General features: G+C 57.2%; 1 protein-coding gene across 1 annotated transcript; it reads right to left on the bottom strand.

Annotated features, from left to right (window-relative positions):
• Nucleotides 1–700: 700 nt before the first annotated feature.
• Nucleotides 701–19,707, bottom strand: Zfr2 (zinc finger RNA binding protein 2). The gene is given in 19 exon segments (XM_038334910.1): nt 701–1,335; nt 1,338–1,479; nt 1,992–2,089; nt 2,721–2,832; nt 3,203–3,298; nt 3,387–3,481; nt 4,006–4,144; nt 4,952–5,126; nt 5,689–5,855; nt 6,302–6,434; nt 6,611–6,750; nt 7,334–7,453; nt 8,217–8,362; nt 9,102–9,288; nt 9,789–9,968; nt 11,307–11,551; nt 12,222–12,312; nt 14,546–14,738; nt 19,592–19,707. Coding segments are annotated over 19 exon segments (2,544 nt in total). The 5' UTR covers nt 19,645–19,707; the 3' UTR covers nt 701–1,303.
• Between the last annotated feature and the right edge of the window lie 1,421 nt (nt 19,708–21,128).

Here is a 21,128-nt window from a genome sequence, read left to right on the forward strand (position 1 = left end):
GGAAGCGCCGTGGTTTGGGGTTGCTAGGCGGGTCCGACTTAACTCTTTGTCACCTGGTGTGGACTCATCTGCCTTCCCAGGGAGACACGGGTGGGCTTGGCGGAGGGGCTCAGCGCGGAGCGGTGGAGCGCGGTGCTTTCCCAGCACTGAGCCTAGACTAAGGTCGCGGCCACCAGTCCCCTCCACCCGTGAAGCACTGTCCCCCTTAGCCAGCCTCAGAGCTGGGCGCCACCAGAAAGAGGCTTTCTGGTTTGGTTACCCGTGTGTGCCTGGCCCAGCCAGACCCAGCCTGTACACTTCTCTGTCTGATAAGGACACTGCCCGCACTGTACCCTTATCAGGGCGGGGGAGGGGGGAGTGTGGAGGCAGAGGCTGGGAGGAAGGACGACTGGTCTCCACACTGGAGGGTTGCTGTGATGTAGGCTGAGCTTAGATTCGCGGTTCCACCGGGAGGAGGACGCTCAGGGAGAAGAGGGAAACTGGAAGGGAGGCTTTCCCAAGGTCTGGGGCCTTGCGCTCTGCGGCACCTCCTCCAGGAAGCAGAGCAGAATGTTCCTGACCAGGCCCTTCCCAGGCGGTGGGGATTGTGCAGCGGCTGAAGCTCCGCCTGCGCTCATGAGGCAGCCTGGTGTGGGGAGACTTTGGCCTGTGGGCACTCCCACCCCCACCCCAGAGTGAAGGACACGAAAGCCACGCGGCACACAGGCAGATCTGATTTATTACCCACCCCGGGCCAAGTTTTGGATGATTCTACAGACTCCAGGCATTGTGCCTTTAAAAGCCACAGGCAGAATGGAGCAGGGTTGAAGCCGCGGGTAGTCCCAGGGGGCTCAGGGGTCCACAGGGTGACCTGGGGCAGAGTGGGCCCTATTTGCAAAGGCACTCAGTGACTGGTGCTGGGCTCCACTGTGGGGGACAGCGTCCCAGGGACCACAGGACTCGCCGCTGGGGTGGAGTTGGAGTCTGTGTGGAGGATAGGATTGGGTCTGGGGTCTGGGGAATCCCATTCTGTGCTCTCTGCTCCTCCACCCCAACTCTGTGACTTCTAGAATCTTCCAGGCCACCCTTCCTGGCATTTCAAGGAAGTGATTCTGATCCCACCTACTTCATGTGACATCAGGGGAGTTTCAAATTGATTAGTATCAAGGAGTGGAAGTCACTGCTGCCTGGGGATGGGGATGACAGAGCCATGGCATGGGGTCACCACAGGGGGCCACAGCGTGTGAGTAAACCTACAGACCCATTGGCAGAGGTGTCCCACATCAGGAGGCCCGAGCAGGTTCAGGCCTGTGGTGATGCTGGCTCAGGGCAGCCCTGCCGTGCCCTGCCGGCCCGCTTTCTCTCCCCAGCGCCCTCCTGGGCCTGACTAGCCTCCCTCATCCTCTTCCGGGCCCGGGCCCCAAATCTGGTCCGCGGAGGTAACTGTTCCATGTGAAGGACCTTGTGTATCTGCCGGAAGGCCACGAGACGCAGGGCACGCTGTGAACAGCGGGGTCCTGTCAGGTGCCTGCCCTCTGCAGGGACCAGGGAGCAGGGCTGTTCTGTTCCTTGTTACAGTTTCTGGTGGCAGGCATACAGCCTGGGGAATGCCACCTCTGGCTGTTGGCATGGGCTGGCCTGGAGCCCTTGGGACCCCACCTTTACTTCCTGGCTAGAGGAACCCTGAATTCTGTGTAGGACACCCGACTCCTCAGAAAGCAGCAGTGTGTGGAACTGTGGGTATGTGTGGCTGAGTTATTTTCTTTGACACCAGAGCTTGTGTAGCCCAGGCTAGCCTCAAACTTTCTATACAGCCAAGGATAGCCTTGAATTTCTGCTCCTTCTGCCTTCATACCCAGTGCCGGGGATGGAGCCTAGGGCTCTGTGAAGGACAGTGGAGCCCTGTGGACTTCTGTGGCCCAGGCCACTTGGTGCTGCCCTCTGGAGCTGTCTGTCACTCCCAGCCCCATTCCTGAGTCCAGACTGCGGGAGGAGGATGGGGACCCGTGTACCTGAGCACTGGCCGTCAGGTCTTCCCGCTGTTGTGGGGTCATGGGCTCCAGGGCATCCTGTGGGCCTTTCTCACAGGGGTCCTGCAGCCCCGGACCATCTGAACCAGGGAGAAGGTGGACACCCCTGTGAGGGACTAGCGGGACATAACAGGCCACCCAGTCATGGCGGGTGACTTCACTTGTAGTCTGTGTCTGCCTGCAGCGACCCATGGGCCACACTGGGCAAGGTCTGCCTCAGTAACATACAGCCTGGGCACATTGCATGGGTCCCCTATGGTCCCTTTGTCCCTGTAAGCATGCCCTGGCCCGTGTGACAGCCCACATGACAGGCCTGACCCTTGGCTCTCTTTTCCCACACAGAATCACCCATGTTTCTAGGGTGACGCCCTACAGGGACACCCTTCAGAGGGCACTGTGGCACTTCCTGCTCCTCTTGAAGTCTAGACCCTCCTGCCTCATCCCAAGTGCTGGGGTGGCAGCTGTGTGCCACAAGGCCTGGACTGTGCAGTGCTGGGGATGAGACCCAGGGGCTCCGGGCACACGGTGTGGCATCATAGTCACAGCGGAGTCCCTAAAGGATGCTGACATACCTCTGCCCCTTGTGCTATAGGCTATGAGCCACTCTTCCAGCATGTGCAGATGACCTTTCTTCTTATGTGTGTATGTGGATGGCCGCTGTATCTGCCGCCCATAGCCTAGCCTCCTGCCCATGCCTGTCCCATCACTGACCTGTCAGGAGCGCGCCTGTGGCCACGTACTCCAGGACCCGCCGCATGGCATCCCCTGGGCTCAAGGGCCGGGGTGCGCTGCTCAGAACCTTCTCCACCAGCAGCTCCATGGCCTGAAGGGGACACAGGGCCATGGTGTGGGGGACACGACGGGACACACTGTAGCTCGGAAGGGGGCAGGGTTAATGAACAAGGCCATGCTGGAGTATGTGTTTGTGAGGACAGGCTCAGGATCCATGATGTGGGGGTGAGCGTTCTTGAGTTCCAGGGGAGCCCTGGCTCCTGCCCTGATGCTGACAGCTCTTGTGAAGCAAGTATATTCCCGGGGACACCTGCATTTGCAGGGTCTGGGCTTCACCCCCCATTTTGGCATTTAAGGTGACAGTCAAACATGACAGTGACCCACTCTGGGTTAGTCGGGCGCTGAGAGGAGACCAGGCTGGACCCCCACTTGTGGTTCTTCACTGTCCCCTGAGGCCTTACCCAGGCGGGCAGGGCCCCCCAGGGGGGCAGGCAGCGACACAGCTCCCGCAAAACTCTGATGACAATCACACACGGCTGCAGGCCACTGGCTCGAGCCTTGGGGAAGATACACACTGGCCGTCAGTGGGATTCTGAGACAAACTGGCTGGTGACTGTCCCCACCTCAGCCACCCCAGGTCCTGACCTGGAACCACTTGGCATGACGGAGGGCGGCCAGGGTCTCCAGACACCGCTCCCTGTCCAGGACATCCTCTGGGTCAGGCAGAGAGTCTTGCAGTCCTAGAAGGGACAAGACGCTGAGTCCCCGCCTGCTGAGCCACAGCCTCAAGGGGGGCCCTGTTCCTCTGCACTGCACACTGGGCTCCAGCTCCCAGGCCTCCTGAGCACTGGGACAAAGGGCCGACACCGTGCCCGACCTACAGCTGTCACTACTGTACACACTGACACCGTGTCCACACCTACAGCTGTCACTACTGTACACGCCGATACCGTGTCCACACCTACAGCTGTCACTACTGTACACGACCGCATGCTGAAGTAGTGACGGCCTGCAGGTCTCAGGCCTGGGCCCAGCTGCACAGAGAGGCCCTGTCCCTAAACTCCATGGAGAGGAGCGCTCAGCGGGAGAGGACTTTCTGAGCATGTGCAAAGGTCCAGAGAGTTAACTGTCAGCTCGGCTGCTCCAGATTTGCTCCTACGTGACCCCGTGTGACCCAGAGCTAATGAGGCCACTGGGGGGTCCTACTCAGGGCAGGTGTGTCTGCTGTGCCCTGGAGACTTAGGACAGGAAGTTGGGGATGTACCTCGTTTTACGGAGGGGTCTTCGCGCATCAGAGGTGAGGTGGCAGACACAGTGACCGTCACCCCAGGCTCCACACAGGCTGAGATAACGATGTTGGCATCACGGTCAGATGAGACCTCGTACTTGTCTTCTGCCACTATCTGGGGTAAACATGACAGGAGCCCCGTGCACACAGAGAGAACGGTACTGTCCGTGTGCCCATCTGTCCACCCAGTATGCCTGCTGCCAGGGCAGACCTGTGCTGGGAAGACCTGGGCAACTTGAGACCCGCCAGGGAGGCTGAGGAGCCTCTGCAGTAAAGGGCACTGCTGCACATAAGACAGCAACTTCGTAGAAAAGCAGCTGGTAACGCATGCAGCAGAATGGGAAGGAAACCAAGCCTTTCACAGGCAGCCACCCTGTGGGTGCACAGACATAACTGTGTGCGCGCATGTGTAACATGTGTGAACATGTATGTGCATGTACATGCTAGTGCTGGGAATGGAGCCCAGAGCCTTGCACCTGAGAGTGCTCACCACTGAGCTACCGACCCAGCCCTGGGTAGAGCTTGTCATCCCCCTGCCTCAGCTCCTGGGATGACAGGTGTGTGGCTGATTCCTCTTTTGCGCATGTCAGGGCCAGAGACTGAAGTCAGGGCGTCTCTCAATTGTTTCCCATCTTGTTTTGTTTGTTTTGGTTTTCAAGACAGGGCTTCTCTGTGTAGCCCTGCATTCCTGGAGCTCGATCTTGTGGACCAGGCTGGCCTTGAACTCACAGAGATCCACATGCCTCTGCCTCCCGAGTGCTGGGATTAAAGGTGTGCACCACCACTGCCAGACCTGTGACTGGCTTTTTACATGGGTTCTAGACACTTGAACTCAGACGCCAACACATATGTGCGAAACAACGGCATCATCCCAGCCCTGGGGGCCTCTCCGTCGTCTCCGTCCCTCCAGCCCTGCCCTTACCGACAGCTCTCTGGGCAGCTCCTGCTTGATCCTCTGTAGCAGGGAGTGAGTGGGCTTCTTGGAGCACAGCAGGGTCAGCTGCACACTGTGGTCCCCACGCAAGACCAGGCCCTTGGCCAGGATGCCAACCCGCACCACACCCTTGAGCATCCGTGGTGGTGGAGGCGCCAGGGTGCTGAGGAGACAGAGAAGCAGCACACATCAGCAGGGAGAGACAAAAGGGCGCTGTACTCCTGAGCGCCAGGAACCAGGCCTCTCTACAGTGGACACTGGCTGATGGGAAATGAAACACACCTCCATCCCCAATATTCATCCCTCAGCCCCATGCAAGCAATCCCATCACTGGAGAGGCCAGACATCTACCTCTCTATGATCTCTCTGTGTGTCTATGATTCATTTATCTACCTATCTATGATCTATCTCTATCTACATATCTATCTATCTATGATCTATCTACCTATTTATGATCTATCTCTATCTACATATCTATCTATCTATGATCTATCTATATCTTTCATGTATGTACCTACCTACCTATCTATATCTGAAACAAGGGTTCACTGTGGAGGCTGACTTCGTACTCACAGCAATCCTCCTGTCTCAGCTTCCTGAGTGCTGGATTCACCAACCCCTACACATGGGGAGTGGGAAGGATTTTCTCCACCAGAAGCCTTGGGAGACAACGGAGGTGGGAGCTTTAACCCTGTGGCATCCATGGCCTCTGGCGTAGCACTAACCCATGCTGGCTGCTCTCCTCGGCCAGTGTGTCCGACACCAGTCTGAGGGCTCGTTCTGTGTGGGACACAGCCGTCTGTATGGCCTGCAGCTCCTCCTCGGTGGGGTAGATGGAAGCATGCTTGCTCATGACATGCCGATCGTCACTGCTCTCTGGCCGGCGCCCCGACTGTGGGGAGAACTACGCTCATCAAGGGTGGGCTGAGGACAAGACAGCCTGGCAGGACTGCGGAGAGGGTGGAAGGCCAGGCAGGCTGCAGGGAGCCTGGGCAGGTGGGAGCTGGCTATGGCCAGCATCTGAGCAGCTCCCACAAGGGAACACATGCTAGGGCTTGGGTCTGGACGGAACAGCTCTCCTCTGGCAATATTCTTCCATTCACAGGCCAGAAGCTAGGCCACACAGGGCATGTCCCCAAGCAAGAGGCCAGACTCAGGTCCCTACTCAGCCTAGGATGGACATTTGTGGAGAACAGGAGTAAGCCATGGTGTGGGAGAGACATGCTATGCTGAACCCACATACTGGGTAGTCTTCACGGTCCTGTGCCCCTGAGGGGCTCCTGAAGCCTGGGGGGACGGAGAAGGTTCTTACATGGCACATCAGCACCCCTCACCTACCTGGCGCCGGGTGGTGGCCATTCCTGGCTTGGCAGTGGGAGCTGGCAGGGCCCAGGCGGGTGACATGGGTGACTGCTCATCAATCTGGGGCTGGGAGAGCTCCTCAAGCTCCCTGTTCTGTTCTTCTTGCTGTCTATGGTGGCCAGATGTGGGAGGACACAGGGCTGTGATCACCAGAGAACCCCACAGACTCACTCCAGACCCAGGGCCCAGATGACCACAGAGAAGATCTAAAGAGTGGAGCAGGAAGGATGCAGAGACGCCAGAGGTCGGGGGCTGTGAGGAGGTCAGAGGGGACACCATGGTCACCTTAGTTCAGAGCTCCAGTGCCGTGCATCCTCTAGTCTTGCCTGTGCCAGCTGCCGCTGCCGCTGCAGCCGCTTGACCAGCACCCTCTGCATGGGGCCGCTGGGCCGCGCAGCCACCGGAAGTGTCGGGTCCACTTTCTTCTGCAAAGGCAAAGCCAGACAGATGATGCCGCTAGAGGGGACAGACAGACTGAACCGGGGCCACCTCATGGGCACAGAGGGCCCCAACTAACACTCACCAGCTGCTTGTTCTCACAGAGGCTGCCCCTCCCACAAGAGCAATGGAGGGAAGTGTGCCGTGGGGACAGCAGGTGATATGCAGGTCACAGCAGCCAAAACGGGTGCTTTGGGAAAGGTCCTGACAAGGTACTGGAGGTGTGGGCTACTCCTGCTCACTCTGTACAGCGGACCCTAGCACAGGTGGGGTCAGGAGCGGAGCTCCACAGGGAGCCACCAAGGGGCATGCTCCATCTGTCCAAGTTCAAGCCGCATGTGCTCACTGAGGGACTAGAAACACTGAGCTAGTGAGGAGCTGCAGCAGCTAAGCACAGGCTGGGTTCTCATTCAGCCCTGGCATTGAACATCTGCAGTCTCCTGCATGGCCAAGGAGGAAGACTCCTGGTGAAGAAGAAAGTGATGGACGCGTCTGCCCACCCTCCTCCCGCACCTCATTCCTCTCCCACCCGGTGGTCCCGGCGGCCTCTGGTGCCCCTGCCGGACATACCCGGTACTGCAGCCGATGCCGGCGTCCGGTCAGGTGCATGTCCCTGGCGTTGCGGTCGTTGAAGCTGCACTCGCAGAGCTTGCATCGGAAGCGGATCACCTTCCCTTCTTCGCTGCGCACCTAGGACAGAACACGGTTCAGCCGCCCACTGGCCAGCCCTAACGCCCTGGAGGATGCTGGGCACCAAGACACTCTCCTGGTGGGGCTGGCAGGAGCCCAGGTTCTGCCCCTGGCCTGGTCCCCTCCTTCCCCAGCTCCACCCCGGGACAGGAGCCCACATCCCATCATGCTCTGTGGAGTGCCAGGCACTTTCTTTGGTCTCCATGACTTCTGTCTAATGCTCTGGACCAAGCGGCAGGCCACCACAGCTGGCTCCAGCTGCTGAGACAAAGTGCAAGGCACAGAAGCACCCTGCACACCCACACAGGTGACGCCTGGGCAGGCAGGTGCCACGGAGCCAGCTGTGAGTGGAGAAGGCTCTTCACAGGGCAGAAGCTCGTGAAGCAACCATCTGCCCTGGGTGTCTGCGCAGTGGCAGGCAAGGGCTGTCCGTGGGCTGACAGCACCCAGGACCTCGGAGTAGAGGGAGCTGGTTGACTCTTGCAGGAAAGGCCAGGGTGTGGAAGCCAACTGAGGTGCAAGGTGCCACAGCCTGGTCTGCTGGGTGGCAGGGTCCTGGTGCCTGGCCAGGCTTTCCTGCCCCCCGGTCCCCTTAGCACACCCTGAGGGGAGGTGGACATGACAGCGGGCTGTCGAGTCACCGGCCTGTGGCCCTGCATGGAGCTCTGCTGGGCAGCTCCATTCTCAGAACCACCGCAGACCCAATCTCAACAGACCCTGGGAGCTCTGCCACCACGACCCAGCGTCCAGGAGGCTCACTCACCTCCTCCACATACTCTGTGCCCACTGGCTCGATGTCCCCATAGGTCCCTGAAGCTTCCCCAGGCCCTCCCCTGCTGGCCTCTGCCTTGGGGTGTGATGGTCTCCTTTCTCCGGGTCGGCTGTGTGCTGTCTGCAGTTCAGGTGGCCCTGCCAGAAACCATGACCAGCTGCAACCCCAGGCTCTCCCCACCCCTTCCCCACAATGCCCCAGGAATCTGAAGCAAAGGGGCAGTAGCCCCTCCTTCCTCTGGAAGATGTCAGCGGCAACATGGAGCCGTGCAGCCACAGAAGGGCAGGTAGAATGTCTAGGCTACGTGGGAACAGCTCAGAGCAAGGACAGCAAGATGCTCTGCAAGTGGCCACTGACTGTCTGATGAGGGCAGGTCACCTCACGGGAGCTCCCAAGGACAGTGACTTCCTAGTCAAACTAAGTTTTCACAGAGCTGGTGGAGCATACCCTGCTCGTAAGTTTGAGGCAGGAGGATCACCAGTTTCAGGTCACCATGGGCCACACAGTGAGATCCTGTCTCAAAAACAAGAGATGGCTAGGGTGGCACATGTCTTTAATCCCAGCAACTGGGAGGCAGAGGAAGGAGGATCTGAATCAAGGCTAGCCTGGGCTACAGAGTCAGAAAGAACTCTATGACATCCAGGAACCCTGGCTACACAAAGAAATCCTGTCTAAAAAAAAGAGAAAAACAAAAAGAAAAACAAAAACACCCCAAAAATATCTAAAAGCTGGGGGCATGGCCAGAGTGGAGCCCTGCCTAGAATCCTCAGTGAGGGGCTGGGGGCGTGGTCAGAGTGGAGCCCCGCCTAGAATCCCCAGTGAGGGGCTGGGGGCGTGGTCATCTGCTCACATATAGGGAACTGGAGAGACCTGTACCCTTGCGCGAGGCTGTTGACCCTTTGGCTGGTGCTGGCCGGCCTGAGGTGTGTGAGCTGTAACTGCTGTGAGCTTCCTGCTTGACTGAGGTTTCAGGGATGCTGTCCGAGCCTCTGGTGTAGGTGACACTCTGAGGCGTGGGCTCAGAGGGAATGGGCTTCCCTAGCCTGGTGTGCAACTTGAAGACCTGCAATGGACCCCACAGCCCTCAGTCAGGAGCGAGTTTGAAAAACAGGGCACTCCACACTGAATTGGCTACTGGAAGGAATGTGGGGGCCGCACCCTGGTTTCTATACTCTGTGGGAAACTCCACACTAAAACACCTCCCGGAGCCACCTCCTGCTTGCGGTCCCATTTCTCAGCTGTGGCACCTCTTTCTCTCCACCACCTGCACTGGCTCCCACTGAATGTCATCTACCTCCAATGCAGCCAGCTCTCTAGCTCCCAAGCTGTAGCCTGTGAGTGTGTGCACGAATATGTGATTTGGGGGACCTCAGCTGAGACAACACATACACACGCATGCCCTGGGTTCAGTCAGACTCTAGCCACAGTGCCACTGCCTAAGGTCGCTACCTCCAGCCACATCAGAACAGGCTCACAGGCTCACAGTCGTCATGCCCCCACCCTGCCGTACCCTCCCCCACCTGCATGTGCTCAGAGCTCACAGCAGGCTTGGGAGGCTCCTACCTTCTGGTGCCTGGCTCCCCTCATGTGAGCAGCATAGGCATCCGCCCCGGTGCAGGACACAGCACAGAGGCCGCAGTGCAGGCTCTGGGCCCCTCGCGGACCTCCGCTGGGCTGTGTGTTTGTCCTCTGAGCTGCCTGCTTCTTCCGGTGCTTCTGTCCTTCCAGGTGATCCCGATAGGTCTGGAACAGAGCGAGGTGGCCTTAGTGGGTGAACACACAGTCATCATCTGCAGGCTGCAGAGCTGGCTAGTGGGAGCTCAGAGGAACACAGGACCCCTGCTTCCTCCAACACTTGTGCCCAAGAGAGGTATTAAATTAGAAGAGTCAGACAGTATCACCGTCTCCCTTCCCTGACCTAAACTCCAACCAGGTTCTTAAGAAAATATTCACCAAGGGTTCAGTGGTTTGTCTGGGAACAGGGGGCTGCCACCAAACAACACCTGGATTTCCAGGCTGGGGCTGAAGTTCCTGACAAAAGCCTGAGTTTCATCCCCAGGACCTCAGGAACTGGAAGTGGAGTTGCTGGCCTGTCCTCTGAGGCAGGGGCATCAGGACAAAGTCATCCTCAGCTACGCCATGAGTTCAAGGCTAGCCTGGGGTACATGAGACCCTCCTTAAAACAAAGCAACTAAAAAACAAACAAACAAAGAAAAAGATAGATGCTGGGTGAAGTCAGGGGTTAGAGCAAAGCTCCAGGGGATCCAACGCCCTCGTCTGCCCCAATGGACAAGACACACGCAGGGGCACAGACTCACAAGGAGAAAATAAACGTAATTGAAAACATGAGAGTAGAGAAAGCCCCTTCTGAGCTGACGCGGAGTGCGACACTTGCACACGTGTGAGCCTTGACCTCATAGAGCTCTCTCAGATGAGCAACGCAGATCAGATGCACATCTGGGCGTCAGTGCCCACAGGGTCTGACCGCTCAGCCCATGTGAGCAAAATGGGCTCAGGTCTTAGAATCATGAAAACTAGGCCAGCCGCAGCCCATGCGGCCCAGTGTGGCAGCGAGGCGAGTGACGAGGGCCCCAGAAACATACAGCATGCCCGCATCATGGCTGACTCGGGGTAAAACTAAGAAGGTGCTGAGGCCGGAGGATGGCAGGCTCAGAACAGCCTCAGCTACTGAGAGACGGCCTCAGTGTGTTCTCTCCTCTTTCCATTGTGTGTGTGTGTGTGTGTGTGTGTGTGTGTGTGTATGTGTGTGTGTGTGGTATATTTGTGTATATCTGTGTGTGGTGTGTGTGTCAAGACAATCATTCTGTGGTCATCTTTCAGTGCTTTCTTTCTCCATTTTTATTTTATTTATTTACTTTGGTTATTTCAAGACAGGGTTTCTCTGTGTAACAGTCCTGGCTGTCCTGGAACTCGCTCTGTAGCCCAGGCTGGACTCGAACTCAGAGATCCACCTGCCTCTGCCTTCTGAGCACTGGGATTGAAGGTGTGTGCCACCACTGCCCGGCCCTGCCACTGTTTTTGAAGGACGGTGACACTAAGCTGCCCACTGCCAGTGCTGACCTGCGGCCCAGCGCAGCTGACCCTGCAGACCTCGCAGTAGTGCATGGAGGGTGGCCTGGGGCCCGCCTTGGGCTTCGGCAGCCTGTCCAGGAACGGCAGCGCGTCGCTGGTAAAGCTGGGGTCCCAGGGCCCGAGGCCTGGGCCACCCCAAGGGTCCGAGCCCCCGGAAGCCATTGGGGATGTCTGTTGCTTCTGCAGGACCCGCTGGGACTTCAGTGGGCGGTCTGAGCTGTGGGTGCTCGGGCCTAGGAGGGCAAGAGACAGTACACTCAGCCAGGCTTACCCAGAGCAGGGAGGGGACAGCTCACAGGGGTCAGCCTGTGACCTCCCATGGACCCCAGGGAGCGGCTGGTGGCCTCTTCTGTCCACGAGCTCTTGGCTCAGCTGCAGCTCTGCCAGAAGGCAAGGAAATTTTAAATCTGAGACTGGAGCTGGCAAGATGGCTCAGTGGATAAAGGCTCTTGCGGCCAAGTCTGCTGACTTGTTCCGTCTAGAAGAGCACTCCCTGGGGAAGCTGTCCTCTGCCCTCCACGTGCGCCGAGACGCACGCGGTAACAAGTAAATGTCACAGACAAAAAGATACAAGACTGCTGGCCGGCTGGTGGTGGTCACAACTTTAATTCCAGCACTCTGGGAGGCAGAGGCAGGCGGATCTCTCTGACTTCAGGGCCAGCCTGGTCTATCAAACGAGTTCCAGGACAGCCAGGGCTACAGGGCTACACAAATAAACCCTGCCTCGAAAAGCTAAACACCAAAACAGAAAAAAGAAAAAAAAATCTAGGACTAGGGTCTAGCCAGAAGGAGCCCTGCTTGCTCTGGTCCGGCCCAGGCCTGCCCTGTGTCTGTGCTGAGTGCTGGCTGAGATGTGGCCCCTGTGATGGCCATGCCATCCCTTCAGAGCATCCCGACCCTCACCTGGCCGGCAGAGAGAGGCTGCAGCTGGGTGCTCTGCTGAGTCCTCGCAACTCCTGCGCCCCTTTGACTCTCGGCAGCTGTGACCATCCTGCTGGAGCGTTCCATGGGACAGGGACAAAAAGAAAACAGCTCAGTGAGGTGGCTGGGACAGAGGGGGCAGTGGGGTAAGACAGAGGGGGCAGTGTGGTAGGACACTGGGGGCAGTGGGGTGGGACACTGGGGGCAGTGTGGTAGGACACTGGGGGCAGTGGGGTGGGACACTGGGGGCAGTGTGGTAGGACACTGGGGGCAGTGGGGTGGGACACTGGGGGGGCAGTGGGGCGGGACACTGGGGGGTCTCTGTGGTGAGTCATGGGAGGGGTAATGCACAGGAGGCAGCTTTATGGTCTGGACCCTGGTCATGAAATGTTTTTTTTTTTTTTTAAAAGATTTATTATATATACAACAATCTGCCTCCATGTATGCCCGCATGCCAGAAGAGGGCGCCAGATCTCATTACAGATGGTTGTGAGCCACCATGTGGTTGCTGGGAATTGAACTCAGGACCTCTGGAAGAGCAGCCAGTGCTCTTAACCACTGAGCCATCTCTCCAGCCCCATGAAATGTGTTTTGATGAGACAAGCTCTCATAGTCCAGGCTGGCCTCGAACTCCCCACACAGCCAATGGTGACCTTGGATTTCTTCCTCCTCAGGAGCTGCCCCAGGCTTGGTTTATTTAGTGCTGGGGATGTACCCAACAGCCTTGTGTGTTGGGCGAGTATACTGCCCACAAAACTACAAGTCAGTCATTTGTTTATTAATCTGTTGTGTGTAGTGTGCACATGAGCATGCAGGGGGCATGCCACAGCCCACACGGAGGTCAGAGGACAGTCTGCTGGGGTCATTTCTCTCTGTCTACCACATGGGTCCCAGGGATCAAATTCCGATCATCAATTTTTTTTGTTTAATTTTTCAAGACGGGTTTTTTGCATCTTTGGAGCCTGTTCTGGACCTCGCTTTGACCAGGCTGGCCTTGGACTCACAGAGATTCACCTGCCTCTGCTTCCCAAGTGCACCACCACCACCCAGCCCCTGTCCTCAAATTCAGTCACAGTGCCTTTCCCCGTGGCCAGCCAGTCCTACTGTTTCATTTATTTATTTTTTCCAGACAGGGTCTCTGTGTAGCCCTGGCTGTCCCGGAATTCACTCTGTAGACCAGGCTGGCCTCAAACTCACAGAGATCCGCCTGCCTCTGCCTCCAGACCTGGACCATAGATTTTTTTTTTTTTTGAGGCAGTATTACCCAGCCCAGGATGGACCCAACTCCCTACACACATGGGCCTGTGTCAGCACGGTAGGTCTGAAACAGTTTCAAGTGGCACTGACATAGGACTGAGGAATCAGGAGGGAAGAGCTCTCACTACAGACGGCAGACCCTCCTGTGACAGGCACAGCCTAGGCTGCACACCCAGGCTCCACAGACAAGGTTGTGCACAGTACTCGAGCCTGTGTCCCTGTGACCTGTCGACTCTGCTGCCCTTCAGAGCCACCAAGGCTAAGACAGCACCCAAAGGCCACCAAAGCCTCCAAGACTGCCGAGTATGCCAGAGCTGCACCGGTGTGACCGACTTCTTCCCAAGGCCCCCATCTCAGCCTTCCTGCTTATGTCCCTGTTAAAATCTCTCGAATGAAACCCCAGTGCTGATTCATGACCACCTGGCCCAAAATTCTTCTCAGTGTGGAAGCCAGGTGTTCAGGTTGGTCTGAGTCAAGGCACCCCAAATGTTGGCTACATGAGTCAGGGATGAGAAACAAGGTGCAGGAGCTATGATGGGGGAAGTGACACAGTTGGCCCCAAGTCCTGGTACCCCCATAACTGCTGTCTGCTGGAGGAGATTCCCTCAGAGCCATGCAGGCTCCTCCCGAGGCCACTGCCTGGCTGGGCCACAACTCTGTACATCTCAGTGTCTCCAGAAATCCCTCTGGGCTCCTTGGGAGGTGTCAGTGTGGTGGCTCCTGTCACCGCAGAGCAGGTCCTGTCCCTAGAAATGCTGACGTCAGGGACACCACGGATGTCCCATGCAACACACATTTCCTTGTGGTGTGGGGGGCTGGAGCCACTCAGTGGTCAGAGCACCGGTGGCTCACACAGAGGACCTGGGTTCAGTTCCCAGCACCCTCATGGCAGCTCATGATGGCCTGTGACCCCAGCTCCAGGGGCTGACAGCCTCCTTTGGCCTCTGTGGGCATTGCACACAAGTGACAGACAGACACACATGCAGGAACACACTCATACATGTAAAAAATGAACTAAAATCTTGTTGCAGGAAGCGGCGCTGCAGTACCTGGTGGGTAGATGCAGCTGCGGCCACAGGGACAGGACCTGGGGACCGGCTGCTGGACGCGGAGTCCTGGCTGGTGTGCAGCTGAGTGGCAGGGGCCAGGGCCCGGCTGGTGGTGCTCTCTGTTCCAGGGGCAGATTGCATGGCATAGCTGGGCCCAGCAGCCGGGACAGGAAAAGCCGAGGAGGACTGGGTGCTGGAGCCACCAGAACACAAAAGGCAGAGGGGTTAACCGGGTCTCCTCGGCATACGACCCCCAAACTCCTGTGGCTACAGATGACACTCACGTCCCCGGAGCTCACACTAACTGGACGGCCTGGCCAGCACAGGCACAGAGGTGTGTGCCGGCACACCAACATTGCAGATGAATGTTGGGAGTGAATGCGGGTCCTCACACTGTCCAGCAGGTGATCTGACCAACTACGCTCTCATCTCCCCCGTATGGCTCCATAGCTGCAGTGACAGCCCAAGAAACCCAGGTGGGTGGAAGTTCTCGCAACCAGGCCTGGTGGTCATGCCTGGCTATCCCTGCTACTCTGAAGGCTAAGGCTGGGAGCTGGGAGTTCTAGGCTTGCCTGGGCTATCGTGAGTTGTGTTTTTATTTTATTTTATTTATAATTTTATTTTATTTTATGTTTTGCTTGCATTACCACTTGTGTGGCTAGTGCCCGCAGAGGCCAGCAGAGGTGCCAGGCTCTGTCACTGAAGGCAGAGACTGTGAACCACCCTATGGTTCCTCTGCAAGTGCAGCCACTGTGCTGCAAACACCTCGCAGCCCCTGACCTTCCCTCCCCCGTACCTGCATTGCTGTCTACCCAGCGACCAGCAGCACCAACGGCCACCAGGTAGAGGAGGCTCGCCTGAACCACTGGTCCCGCTCCTACCTCCCCAGTGCTGGGAGGGCTCTACTAGCCATGGAGCCCAAAGACTCCTTGGTGCTAATGTGTGCTCTACCCAGGGGCCTCAGAGGATTGGGTGGGAGCTGGAGACATCGCGGCAATGACACCAACACTCCTCAGTGTCACTGTGAGTTCCAAATCAGTAAAAACTGGGGTCACGGCTGAGGGTTCCCAGGCCCTTGTTTACTAGGCCCCCTGAGAAGTCAGAGGAATCAAAAAACTGGGCCTGGCTTAGAAGCTGCCAGAAGGGTGGCAGGCGACAACTAGCAGGCTGGGCTGCCTGGAGGGGCTTGGCCCTGGAGACTGACAGGAGGGACACCTGCTTTCCTGGGCAGTTTCGTGTTAACCCAACACAGACTGTAGTCACCAGAGAGGAGGGAGCCTCAAGGTCAGGCTTCACACGAGCCTGGAGGACATTTTCTTAGTTGGCACTCAATGTTGGAGGGTCCCACCCGCTGTGGATGAAGCCTCCCTGGTGTGGTGCTCCTCGGTTCTACAGAAAGCAGGCTGAGGAAGCCATGTGGAGCAAGGCAGTGAGCAGCCCCCTCCGTGGCCTCTGCAGAAGCTCCTGCCTCAGTATTCCGGCTACTTTCAGGGAGGGAAGTGATGTGAAACCCTAAGCGGAATTAAAAGGCTTTCCTTCCCAACCACGTTGATCACGGCATTTCATCACTTAGTAACCTTGGCTAAGACAGAAACTGGTGCCGGGTGCATGGGGTTGTTGAGACAGACCTGGCCGTGTTCTGGGGAGGACTAGGGAAGGCATGAGTGCTCACCACCAGAGGACATGGAGGCCCCTCGCACAGATGGTACCAAGAGAGGCACAGCTGCTGGAGGCCTGTGAAGTTCAGAGGGGAGCAAAGACCCTGTGGGCCACCTGCAGTTCTGAGTTAAGAATCTGTGGTCAGCTGGGCGTGGTGACCACGCCTTTAATCCCAGCACTCATGAGGCAGAGGCAGGGGGATCTCTGTGAGTTCGAGGCCAGCCTGGTCTACAGAGCTAGTTCCGAAACAGGCTCCAAAGCTACAGAGAAACCCTGTGTCGAAAAACCAAATAAATAAAATTTAAAAAAAAAAAATAAGGGGCCGGGCGGTGGTGGCGCGCGCCTTTAATCCCAGCACTCGGGAGGCAGAGGCAGGCGTATCTCTGAGTTCAAGGCCAGCCTGGTCTACAAGAGCTAGTTCCAGGACAGGCTCTAGAAACTCAAGGGAAACCCTGTCTCGAAAAACCAAAATAATAATAATAATAATAATAATAATAATAATAATAATAATAAATTTTCCTGGCCTGTTGGAGCTAAAGAATTAGCTGTGATTAGCAAGGAGCCAGCACCACCAAGGTGAAATCGTCTGGGACAAGTGTCCTCAGAGCACAGAGAAGCTGTGTTCCAGAGGAGGCCAAGGCTGTACCTCGCACTGGCGCCAGGAGAGGCCGGGAGAGGGCTTTGGTGAAGGCGCATGCTCAGTGGCAGTTGACCGAAGGAGCCATGCCGAGAAGTTGAGGCTTGGAACCGCGAAGAGAGCCTCTGAGAGGCTGCAGCAGAGACCCCAGTGTTGTGGAGATGCCCGTACCATGGGATGAGCAGCAGGAACAGCAGCGGTGGAGCGGAGTCAGCTGGAGCCTGGAAGACAGGCTGTGTGTGCTGCAGAGGGCTGAGCTGGAAGTGATCCAGGCCCGTGGAGGAGCCCAGAAGATGGTGAGTGGATCCCAGATATTTGGACATTGAATTATTTGCACTGATGAATTATTTGAACTGTTGCATTTTGGTTTTACCTTGTTCCAATGGTTACTGTGCTTGGTTCTTTCCTCTTGGAAAGAGAGCTTAATTTCTTTTGATTTTACAGGATCCCACAGTTAAGACTTTGAATTTTTAAAGTGATTTTGGAGTTTTACAGAGGTTTCGGATTTCATTTATTATTATTGTTGTTGTTTTTCAGAACAGGGTTTCTCTGTGTAGCTCTGGTTGTCCTGGAACTCCGTCTGTAGACCAAGTTGGCCTCAAACTCAGAGATCTGCCTACCTCTGTTTCTCAAGTGCTGGGATTAAAGGCGTGTGGATCGCTACTGGCTCAGAGACTTCAGATTTTTTTTTAAAGATTTATTTATTATGTATACAGGATTCTGTCTGCAGGTGTACATGTCTGCATGTACACCTGCAGGCCAGAAGAGGGCTCCAGATCTCATTACAGATGGCTGTGAGCCACCATGTGGGTGCTTGGAATTGAACTCAGGACCTCTGGGAGAGCAGTCAGTGCTCTTAACCGCTGAGCCATCTCTCCAGACAAATCAAAGAACAGAGCAGAAGATGCCGCCTGGCTGATGCCCTGCACCCCATGCTCTGGGGTGCTCCCCATTGGTGTTGGGCTCCTCAAGTGGGAGGCGCTGCGCTAAGTGAAGGGTCTCTGGAGGCCACCTTTCCTGAGCTGAGGGGCTTGGCCTTGTTTCCTCAGAGTCTGTGTCCAGGTGACGCAAACAGCTGACATTTGAGGAAAGGGGTAAAAATACAGCTAAGCGATGAGCAGAGGAGTCAGGGCTCGGCTTTCGCTTTTTTCTAACACAAAACCAGATGGAACCAAAATGAAATTCCTTCTGACCCCTGCAGCTCAGAGGCCGGGCCTTTCCAGCTGCCAGTGTGCAGTGGTCTCAGTACCTGGTGCCCAGCTGTGCATCATTGTGGCAGGGATTTAGGTTCTGGGCTGGGGGGTGGGGGTAGTCTAGCTTTGCTCTCCTGGCACCCAGAGGCCTAGGTATCCGCAGCACCTCCTCCAGAGCATGCGCAAGCCAAGCCGGAGCCCCTTCCACGCTGAGTGGCATCGCCCAAGGCCTGGGAGGCATGCGTTAGTCTTCCTTCTCTTCTTTCCTCACCCAAACGTGGGGGAACTCATGGTGGGCCTTCATAGGGCAATGAAGGGGTAGCTCTTGTTGCAGCAGGAATTCTCATAAGGGTTGTTCAGGGCCACAGTTAGTGATCAATGGGGCAGTGCCACCCCTGGGATGGTGGTCCTGGGTTCTAGAAGAAAGCTGGCTGAGGAAGCCAGGAGGAGCATCCTCCATGGCCTCTGTATCAGCTCCTGCCTCCAGGTTCCTGCCCTGCTTGAGTTCCTGTCCTGACTTCTTCAGTGATGAACAGTGTGTGGTGTGGATGCGTAAGCCGAAGAAACCCTTTCCTCCCCAGCTTGCTGCAGGTCGTGCTGTTTTCTAAACGCCGTACGTCTTGTGGCACAACAGAGGACCACTTGCAGGAGTCAGGCAATCTTTCAGCCTGAGTCCCAGGGACTTGACCAGAGTCCAGCTTTGGCAGCAAGTCCTTTCCACACTGAGCCCCTCTCTCCAGCTCTTGGCCGTGGTGTGTCATCACACAGGTGCCCTACCAAGATATCTGCTGGTGGGGGAATGTGTCCCCAGCCGTCAGCCCCCCAACTCCCAACACTGTCCAAGTTGACTTGCAGTGACCGACTCATTTGTCCATTTATTTAGAGACGAAGTCTCCTTAAGCTGCTCAGCCTGGCCTCATTGAGCTGTAGCTCAGGCTAGCCTTGAACTCCAGACAGACTCCCCCCACCTCAGTCTCTCTCCCCAGGATCTGGGGCTGGAGGCCTGTGCCACCCAGCCCATACTTTTACTGAAGAACAGAGCCTCACTTCACCCTGCCTACCTGGGTCCTCCTTAGACACCAGAACCCCCAATCCATACCCACCTGAAGGGTTCCCCATCCATCAGGGATCAGAACTTCCCCCTTCATCCCCATCTGGAGGATCCCCCACCCATTAGACAGCAAAACCCCACGTTCCATCCCCGTCAGAAGGGTCCCCATTTTTAGACAGCAGAACCTCAGCCTCCATCCCGGTAGAGGGTCCCCCATCAATTAAACACCAGAAACCCCAGCTGCTTTTATCGGGCGCCAGAACCCCCACCCTCTCTCTGCTCGGAAGGTTCCTCAAGGTCTCAAGTCCTCTCTGAGGTCAGTCCCCTCCCCCAGAAGTCCTCAAGTCCCCACCCTCCAGGACCCAGGTCTGTCCTCACAGGGTCCCTGCCCCGCCCTCCCGCGGACCCCAGGGACCGTCGCCCCGCCCAGGGCCCGCCCCGCCTCCCGTGACTCATGACCGCGTCCCGCAGGGTTGGGGCAACCAGCTGCACGCCGGGCTCGTTACCTGGACGACGGGCCGGCGCCCTGCGCGAGACCGGAAAAGCCGCTGGCCGCCATGTCCGCGTCCTCCCCGAGCCCGCGGGAGTGACGTCACGGCCGTGCCCCCGACGCACCGCCCAGGCCCCGCCCCCGCGCGAACCTGCCATCCCTAACCTCTGAGCTCCTCCGTCTGGCCCCGCCCATGTGCCAAGCCCCGCCTCCAGGACACACCACCCCTGACCTCTGGGAGAACCTCGTCTGGCCCCGCCCATTCCCCCAAGCCCCACCTCCCAGCCCCACCATCCCTAACTCCTGGCCCCGCCCACTCATCCAAGCCCCGCCCCTCCAGGGCCCACCATCCTTGACCTCTCAGGGCCTTCTCTTGTCCCCGCCCCTTCACAAATCCCCCTGCTCAGCCTGCTTGCCCTGGTCCCCAGGGATGATGAGAGGACCGGCCACCCGCCATGCGCCCCGGGAACCGGACTCCAGAAGTAGGGCCTGTCGGCAAGCCCCTCACTTACTGGTCCACATCTCCAGTCCACGGGTGGCACGTGACACCCCTGTCCTGAGCACCCGTGGCTTCCAAACCCTACCTAGACGGAGCCCCACGTCTTCCTAGACGGCAGGGAGGCTACGGCAATTTCTCTGGTTTACGTATTTTCTTTTTTTCCTATTGTGCCCTTGATTTCTGCTCCCGGAAGTCGCCAACCACGGCAGACATACACACGGGTGGTTGTCCGGGGACTCGTTCTAGAAGGGTGCACACTGATTTATCCCTACAGAAGGAAACACAAAATGGAGCATTACTCAGCCCAGAAGAAGAGGGAAACCTGGAGGCATGCGCCCACGGGGATGGGTGGTCCTTGAGAACAGCACGTCAGCGCCATGAGCCAGACCCAGAAGGACAAACAGCCAGCGAATCCGCCCTCACACGTCAGTTACAGAAAGTCGGAAATCCGAGAGCGTGGGCAAAGAGCCTGTGGCAGGAGGAACTTAACGTTCTCATAGGATGCGGGGAAGAGCCTTGGAGGTCTATGAGGGTCATGGAAGAAAAAAGAAGTACAACAGATTGGCGGGGTGGGGAGTCTTAAACCCCAAGCATGTATTCTCTCATACTTTTGGGGACCAAAGTCTGGGCAAGATCGGCTCTTTATGGACTCAGGGAAGATCCGTCCCTGTGGCCCTTTACCTTCTGGAAACTATTGACAGTTCTCATGAAATCATCAGCTTAGCCTCAATCTTCCCAGAATCTCTGCCCCTCACTGGGGATTCTAGGGGGGCTCCACCCTGACCACACCCTCAACCCCTCACTGGGGATTCTAGGCGGGGCTCCGCCCTGACCACGCCCCCAGTCCTCTACATTTTCTACATTTTAGTGGGCCGGGCTGTGTGCCTGTGCGCGTGCGGAAGACAGCCGCTGACGTCACAGTCTTCCCCAATGGTTCTCCCCAGGCTCCTTCTGCAGGTACACACAGTCACGCTGGCGTCCTGGCCCCTGCTATTTCTTGCAGAGCAAGCGCTTTACCCACTGAGTCATCCCCTCTTCTCACTTCTCAGATGGG

This window comes from Arvicola amphibius, chromosome 1, assembly GCF_903992535.2.
Source record: "Arvicola amphibius chromosome 1, mArvAmp1.2, whole genome shotgun sequence".
NCBI lineage: Eukaryota > Metazoa > Chordata > Mammalia > Rodentia > Cricetidae > Arvicola > Arvicola amphibius.